Raw genomic sequence first — 8,861 nt, 5'->3', positions numbered from 1 at the left:
GGTGCCAAAGTGACAACGTGACGTATTCGACCACTTTATTTAATTAAAGTTAAATGTGAAAGAAAACTGATACTATTAAAAAAGAGAAAAAAATCCAGTAGAAACCACAGAAATTATAAGTTAAATGGATAGAGACAAATATGTTATAATGATGAAAATATTACTACAGTGGGAAGTAACCCAAAGTGTGCTGGGGTGACACGAAAAACGTTGGTCCTGAATAAATGCGTCTTTTTTCTATTGTTATGGCACACTTCTGAAACTCTGTCCTCCTCATGGCGAGATCTGCTTGCCAGCTCCACCTCAATCACTGCTCTTTCTTTCCTTCATTCTGCCTTTTCTTTTCATTTCTTTTCTTTTCAGGGATGTACAGCCGTGGGGCGAGGAGGGGTGGCTGGAGTTTGGAAAGGGGAGGGGGGGCACAGTCTGAGGTGGGCTGCAAGGGGCCATTCAGTGTTCTCAGAGTCACATACAGAGAACACACACACACACAAGGAATTGCGCCTCCCACACACCCGCGCACCAACTCACACACAGTCAGACGAAGAGGAAAGTGGATGTGTGCAGCAGCATTACCGCATCCTGATGCTTTCTCCGAGGCGCTAAAAACGCACAGAGAGGGAAAGTGCGGGTTCCTCGACTTAATATGCATTTTGCTTGAAATCTATGCACAACATCTGAGGATTTATCATGCTTTAATTTACATCTAACAATCCACCAGCCAGTTTTCTATCTGCGTGGAATAAGTACTTTGCGCACGGCTTCAAAGATGGGAACAACTAAATACTCCAGCGACAGGAATGTACTGCTTTTCAAGACGCTTCTGAAACTTATACTTCTGGCGGCCGTAGCGCACAATGTTTCGGGGAAGACTTTAAAATACAAAGTTTTGGAGGAGCAGAAAGTTGGCACGGTGATCGCCAGACTGAAAGAGGATGTAGCCGGTATCTTATCCAAACTCCCGACCTCAGTGTCCCCAAGCTTCCGCGCGATGCAGAGAGGCAGCACCCCTCTGCTCTCCGTGCGCGAGGAGGACGGAGAGATCAGCATCGCCACCAAAATCGACCGCGAGAAGCTCTGCGAGAAAAACTTAAACTGCACTATCGAGTTCGACGTGATCACGCTACCCACGGAATACCTCCAGTTGTTTCACATTCAAGTGGAAGTGTTGGACATCAACGACAACGCTCCGCAGTTCTCGCGCGCCATCATCCCCATAGAGATATCAGAGAGCGCGTCTGTGGGAACGCGCTTCCCTTTGGATAGCGCGTTGGACCCGGATGTCGGGGAAAACGCGCTACACACTTACTCGCTCACTCGGAATAACTTTTTCAAAATCGATATCAGGACGCGTACGGATGGCGCAAAGTACGCGGACCTTGTTGTGATGAGGGAACTTGACAGGGAAACACAGTCCAGCTACCAACTACAACTCACAGCGTCAGATTCTGGTGTGCCGCCGAAATCTGGCTCAACTCTGCTCAAAATCAGCATATCCGATTCCAACGATAATAGCCCGGCCTTTGACGAGCAGGCTTACGTGGTCAGCCTCCTGGAAAATTCACCACTGGGGACGCTACTGGTGGACCTGAACGCCACCGACCCGGATGAAGGCAATAATGGCAAAATAATGTACTCTTTCAGCAGCCACGTGCCACCCAAAATCCTAGAGACCTTTAAAATTAACCCAGATAATGGTCACATCACTCTGATTAAGAAAGTTGACTACGAAACTACTTCCTCGTATGAAATAGATGTGCAAGCTCAGGATATGGGTCCCAACTCCATTCCAGGCCACTGTAAGATAATCATCAAAGTGGTTGACGTCAATGACAACAAGCCAAAAATCAACATTAACCTTATGACTCAGGGCAAAGAGGAGGTGGCCTACATCTCAGAGGCATCCCCTGTAGATACCTTCATCGCATTAGTGCGTGTCGATGACAGCGACTCAGGTCTAAACGGTGAGGTTGTGTGCCGTCTCCATGGCCACGGGCATTTTCGCTTGCAGAAGACCTACGAGAACAACTACATGATTCTCACTAATGTGTCTCTGGATCGTGAGAAACGCTCTGAATACAGCCTAACGGTAATCGCTGAAGACCATGGCTCACCAAGCCTATCCACCATCAAACACTTCACGGTGCAGGTGCAAGATGAAAACGACAATCCTCCACACTTCGAAAAGAGCCGATATGAGATCTTCAAGTCTGAGAACAATTCGCCCGGGGCATACTTGACGTCAGTGGTGGCCACCGACCCAGATTTGGGTTCTAATGGTCAGGTGACCTACTCAATTGTGGAGAGCCAGGTTCAAGGTAGCTCTATTTCAACTTATGTGACCATTGACCCATCTAATGGTGCTGTGTATGCACTCCGAAGCTTTGATCGGGAAGAAGTCGGTCGGCTTTCATTCACCGTGCAGGCGCGGGATGGCGCAGGCCCAGCTTCTCTGAGCAGCAACACCACTGTTTTGCTCACTGTACTAGATGAAAATGACAACCCACCTATCATTATTGCTCCACAACTAATCAACCACACAGCTGAGGTGCCATTATGGCAGCACGCCGAGCCTGGTCATCTGGTGACAATCATCAAGGCAACAGATCATGATGCAGGGGCCAATAGTGAGCTGACTTGCTCCATAGTCGGTGGTAATGACGAGGGACTCTTTGTTATTGAACCACGCAGATGTGAGTTACGAACCAACGGAACCGTAGAGGCCTCGGGGCATGAGGGATTTGATCTCGCAATCCTCGTACAAGACAGAGGGGCGTCGATTCGTCTCTCAGCGAGGGCCGTTCTGCACATTAGCCTGCGGGACTATCCAGAAAGCTTCTCCCTGAACCCTTCAGACATGAACAACCAATCAACTCTAGATGTGTCTATGATCATCATCATCTCCCTCGGTGCCATCTGTGGTGTGCTTCTCATTGTCATGGTGATGTTCGCAACAAGGTGCTCGAGAGAGCAGAAGGACCCAAGACATTCCTATAACTGCAGAGTGGCTGAGTCTACCTACCAAAACCATCCCAAAAAACCTGCCCGGCAGATCCACAAGGGTGATATTACATTGGTCCCCACAGTTAATGGTACCCTGCCTGTGAGGGCCCATCCTCGCTCCCCCTCGGCCTCACCTGCTCCAGAGAGCCGCCAGAGCCACCACAGCCGCCAATCACTCAACAGCCTGGTCACTATCTCCTCCAATCACGTGCCAGAGAACTTCGCCTTAGAACTTGCTCATGCCACACCACCTGTTGAGGTAAAAAAAACAAAACAATATGAATTCAGTGTGAATTGTTCATTCCTGACAATTTAATTCCCCCTAAACTTTTTTATAATATTCAGTATGTTTATTTTATTTATAGCATGTTTATTTGTATATCCATAGATTATTTCATCATGCATAAGTATCCATCAATTTCATTCCCTCAATCCCCCCCCCAAACCCCCCCTCACCCATCACCACCATGGTTTGCCTGTATTTGTGTTGGTTTGCTGTCTGGTCTGCCATTATTCATTTTTATTTTCATTTTTTCTTTCTTTATTCGTCCCCCACCCTGTTTCGTTTCTTTTTGGCTATAGCAAGTCTCACAGCTTCTGTCCATACTTCATCAGGGCCAGTACCAACCCAGACCCAGTTTCCGTGGCAACAAATACACCCGGAGTTACAGGTAACCAATCACACTTCAGCCTGTTGCCACCTTTACAGACCATCCTACAGGAGGTTTATAGTTCTAGTCCATGAGAGTCTGGACACCCAGCAGTACTTAAAACACAGATGCTGATGATACATGACAGCCTCATCCTGTTAGCAAGTCAACTGCCCTTTGAATAAAGCTTTTTTTGTTTATGCATAAACTGCTCTCTCCTTAAGAGGCTCATTTCATACTTTTCACATCAACAGTGAATTTAAAAGTAATATATATATATATATATATATATATATATATATATATATATGAATGACAATACATAAACAGTAACTAAGTTAAAGCTATTGTAATAGCTAATGATATGTTTGTTTGTTTTAGGTATGCTTTGAATGAGATGGATAAGTTCAGTCTGAAGGACAGTGGACGAGGCGATAGTGAGGCAGGAGACAGTGATTGTGAGATGGGGAGGGAGTCTCCTCTGCTTGGAGAAGGCTTCAGTGAGCTCTTCACTCCTGATGGACATCACAGACTGCATCCAAGTAAGCAAGAGAGTGAGATGTTGAAGAAGAGTATTTTAGATCACCTGAGACTGTTGATACCAGGCCTTGATTTCACACTATTTGGGCATACCTATTGAAGAAGTTACAAGTTAATTGCTCACTGGGCAACAGTATATATATGCATTTAATATAATATAATACATGAATATATATAAAAACAGTTTATAGAATATAATTTAATAATATATAAACAATACATACACATAATATATATATAATACATTGAATATACTACATTGTTGAACATTTAGACACCTTTACAGTCTCTTGATCTCTTCATGAAACACCTAAACAGTGTCATTATTCTAATCTTAATTTATTGAAGAAAACGTGATTCCTCATGAAAAAAAAAATGCATACTTGATATATAATACAATTATTACTGTGACTAGAACAAGAATTGGGTTGTGTGCTGAGATGGGCCATTGATTTCTGTAAATCAGCATGTTTAATCATTCATTCTCTGCTTGAGAGAGATAGTGGGCTAAATGAGGGCCTGTTTTGCAAATGCACTAGATTAGGCATTTATTAACTATAAGATGTATTATAAATGGCCTTTCAAAATTAATGGCGCTATAATCAGCCCCTAGAACATGAATGAGTAATGCCGCACATGTTCAATGAGCACTATAAGTTGGCATATTTGATTTGTTTTGCATAGTCTCTAGAAAACAAAGCTGGTTCGGCTGGAGCTGGAAGGATTTTGTTTAGTCATTTGGCAACTAATTGAAGTATTTGACTAGTTAAGGGTGTGTGCAATTTTGCATGCTTTGCCAGAAAACATCAATCATTAACTAACCCTCTTCCATCAATGTTTTTGCTTTCACCATAGCGATGAAGCTGTGCACTGAAGAGTGTCGTGTCCTCGGTCACTCTGACCAGTGCTGGATGCCCCCGTTGCCTTCCCCAGCCTCCTCTGATTACCGCAGCAACCTCTACATCCCTGGAGAAGACCCTCAACAGAAAGCCACCCCTGAAGAACCACAATCTGGTGAGTCAACACTGAGGAAAAAGAGTTTCTCCACATTTGGCAAGGAGAGTGAGGAGGGAGAGGGGGAGGCAAGTGATGGGGAAGACTTGTGCGGAACGACTTCTCTGCTGTCTGAAATGAACAGCGTGTTCCAGAGGCTCCTCCCCTCCTCGCTGGATAATTACAACGAGACTAATGAAACTGAAAAGGTAACAGCCTGCGCTGCTGGGGTGGGATCGTTAGAAAGAAGGAAGGGCCACTTACCTGGTAAACCAAGCCCTGCCACTTATCAGCAGAACGTGGCTGTTTGGGCCGCTAATACGCACTTCCAAAATCCCGGACATGGCCACGCCCCTGCTAGTCACATGACAGCCCTAGTGGCTCCGCTCCCCGCCCCTCTGCCAGCTCCCATGGCAACATCAGCTTCCTCTTCAAAATGGCTGCCTGCGATGGAGGAAATTCCGGAGAATCATGAGGAAGATGAGTTAGAGTCTGTGCTTGGGCATCTGCACGGCAAGCGCTGCGACAGTCGCAGTGAAATTATGGATGCCAGTGAGCTGGTTGCAGAAATCAACAAACTCCTTCAAGATGTCAGGCAAAGCTAAAGACTGAAGCTTAAACTCTTTCTCCTGCTCACTACAATAAAGTTAAACATTTTATATGAGAGAGAGGAGGAGGAAGATAAGATATGAAAACAAAAACAGGAAAACACAGAGACCTGCAATTGTCGTTAAAGTTGCATTTCTGGATGTAATGTGTTTTGTGAATGCTAATTATCCAAATGATGTTTGTATTTTCTGGTTTTTGACCACAGTGTACACAATGTGAGTGTATTTATCTTTGTATTTTAAAAATACAATTTTAGGCTTTATATTTATATATGTGTATATACCTAAGTTAAAAATGTACATAAAGTTATCAGATTTCTATTTTTATATATGCATGTTGGGAAAATAATCAAAATCAACATGCCTTGGTGTAAATATTCTTATTTATGAAAAAGGTTTTCTTTTCTTTCTCTTTTCAGTGGTATTGTTATATATGAGCATAATATAAGTGCATTAATATTATTGAGTATGTGTTATTTGGTGGGGTGGGTCAGGTACTGAAAGCATGTTTTGGGGTGGGAGTGGTATTTATAATGGTGTATTCTTTGTGTCAACTTCTGTTTTACATTAAACAAATGACAAAATAAAGAGAAATGCAGATATGTAAAACATACACATCTGGTTTGATTACAACCTCCATCCCCATCCTTTCTTTCTTTTTTTTTTTTTTCTTTTTTTTGGAAGTGTCACTGTTTATATTTACACATTTTTTTGTTTTAATGTTGTTCCAGTAAATTACAGTATGTACCTCTCCATTTAGTTTTTATGTTCCTGGAATATCCTGTAAAATGGGAGTGTGCAATTGTGTTCTTCCTCTTCACGGACAGATCTGGAGGGCAGCCTTGCAGGGAAAAATAGCCATTTTTAGTCACTCTCAATTTACGCTGCACTCGTTATGAGCGCCCCCTACTGACTGAAAGAGAATATTTAAGGCTACAAGAAGTAAGAATATTGCAAACAGAGGTAAGTGAGGTAGAAAATAGGAAACACGATTTTTTTTTTTTTTGGTCCTTACTTTAATATTGTAAAGAAATACCTTTAAGCTTAGTTAAATAATAGGCCAAAAAAGAAAAAAAGAGGTACATTTCACAGTGTGATTGCTGAGGAGAAATGAGATTCATTGTTCTAACTAGAGCCCCCTAGAGGCGAGACAGCAGAACAGCAGCTACCCTAATCCCTAAATCTCTCCCAAGCATATTCCACGAAAGCGGTGCAACTGTCATCCTATGTTTTTATTATTATTATTAAATATACTACTATCTAAAACAAAAGTATAAAACGAATAAATGATAAAACAAAAAGCATCAGTCCTTAAAATTGTGACATTACAATGACACAGGACGACATTAAATAATAATAATAATCTCATTCTATTTTATTAACTTTTCAAGCCTCAAGTATTTTTCAAGCTATTGTAGGAAAAATGAACCAACTGATCAAAATAATAACATTTTCTGTCCTTTTTGAAAAATATGTTCTCATTATAAAGCAACATTTGATCACTAACTATTGAGTGACAGTTTAATTTAGGCTAAACTTGCAATCCTGTTAATATACAACCATAGCCTATATTATTATTATTAGTATTAATATAATTTATATATTTCATTTGTTTAGCCTGTTTACCGTGAAAGACAATTGCAAAATAACATAAATCAGGTTTTTAAACTATATGTAAATGCATTGCAAATTTGGGAAACGGTTGAAGCAGTTGCAAAAGAACAGAAATAAAATAACTCATATACTATTTGCCACCTGAGGCCAACAATCAACATTTTCTGATTGTGCAGCTCTGTCTCATTTGTTGAAAACAGAACAAGATTTGTATTCTCCCTTTCTCAGTATTTATAGCATGCATTTCAGAGCAATCTAAAGTTATTTATTTATTTATTATTATTATTTGTGTGTGTGTGTGTGTGTGTGTGTGTGTGTGTGTGTGTGCGTGTGTGTGTGTGTGTGTGTGTGTTAAAATAACTCATGAAATAGCTGATAAACAGTTTTGGAGTTGTAATTTAGCCTGACCTTTTTCATCCAATGTCTCAATAACCGGGTTTACTTTAGTAACATAACAATTGTGTTGAAATTATGCAAAACTAAATGCATTGCGATGACATTTAAAGACGGAAATGACTGAATGTGAGGTGTTATTTTGTAAGCCATCAAATAATATGAGAATGTTTTGCCCCTATTTGAATAGTTTCAGGAAGAAAATAACTTCTCTGAAAGCTCATTTTAACATACAGAATTTGGCCTTGACTTTCATTTTAAAATGGAACAAAAAACAAACAAAACAAAAAAAAACAAAAAAAAAAACAAACAAAAAAAAACTATGCTACCTTCCATCTCCTCCTCTCTCAGATACTATCACTCCTTTTATTCACTGTTACACACATGCATAATCCTGTAACTTCTTTACTTGTATGAGAAAACAATATGTGGTAGCCCTTAGGACACTGAGCAGACCTAATCTGCCTAACTTTGCATCTTTTGCGTCTTTTGTGCATTGTAAATCAATTCAGTAAACTTTTATTACTTTAAATGAATAATTCATTCCCTCTATGTTTTGCTGGGCCTTTTTTGCATTTGGGTAAATGTGCCTAGTTACAACGCACGCACATACACACACACACACACACACACACACACACACACACACACACACACACACACACACACACACACACACACACACACACACACACGTCGCGTATACAGTCATGTCACTCACGAGAGTCCTTGTCACCAAGCAGGTTGGTAAATTGACATAATTACTGAGGTGAGTTTCTGATTAGCTTGCGGTGGAGTTGAGAGTGAAGATTCACGTCTCTACCGCTAAAAATACACCAGTCTCCTTCTTCCATCATTTCAAGTGGATAAGACTGCCAATAGTCTCTTATCATTATCACCTTGTGTATATGTGTGTGTGTGTGTGATCCAGGAGCTTCAATAACTGTGGGTGATTGTGAGTCTTTTAGAAACTGAAATAGGTTTTTCTCTTATTTGCTTCCTGAAAAACACAAAATTACACAAAGACATACTTTAGTTTTCTCTTCTATATTTTCTCTCT

At 41.2% G+C, this 8,861-nt stretch overlaps 1 protein-coding gene across 2 annotated transcripts; it reads left to right on the top strand.

Annotated features, from left to right (window-relative positions):
* Window positions 1-467: 467 nt before the first annotated feature.
* Window positions 468-6,433, top strand: LOC109056849 (protocadherin-18-like). 2 transcript variants are annotated; one of them, XM_042770088.1, is made up of 4 exons: window positions 468-3,262; window positions 3,619-3,674; window positions 4,035-4,195; window positions 5,049-6,433. In XM_042770088.1, exons 1-4 carry the CDS (start codon window positions 770-772, stop codon window positions 5,789-5,791), a joined length of 3,453 nt encoding a protein of 1,150 aa, XP_042626022.1. In that variant the 5' UTR covers window positions 468-769; the 3' UTR covers window positions 5,792-6,433. The 2 variants fall into 2 exon arrangements, with proteins under 2 accessions (XP_042626022.1, XP_042626021.1); XM_042770087.1 differs by having other exon boundaries at window positions 3,586-3,674.
* Window positions 6,434-8,861: the final 2,428 nt, after the last annotated feature.

This window comes from Cyprinus carpio, chromosome A14 (assembly GCF_018340385.1).
Source record: "Cyprinus carpio isolate SPL01 chromosome A14, ASM1834038v1, whole genome shotgun sequence".
NCBI classification, from domain to species: Eukaryota; Metazoa; Chordata; class Actinopteri; order Cypriniformes; family Cyprinidae; genus Cyprinus; species Cyprinus carpio.
Note: the sequence above shows the minus strand (reverse complement) of the source record. Positions and strands in the feature narration are given on the sequence as shown.

Bases quoted from the DNA above. Each gene is read 5' to 3' on its own strand.
- LOC109056849 (XM_042770087.1), top strand. From the start codon at position 770: ATGGGAACAACTAAATACTCCAGCGACAGGAATGTACTGCTTTTCAAG. The intron at 3,675-4,034 runs GTAACCAATCAC...TGTTTGTTTTAG, and splicing joins AAATACACCCGGAGTTACAG to GTATGCTTTGAATGAGATGG. The intron at 4,196-5,048 runs GTAAGCAAGAGA...CTTTCACCATAG, and splicing joins ACATCACAGACTGCATCCAA to CGATGAAGCTGTGCACTGAA.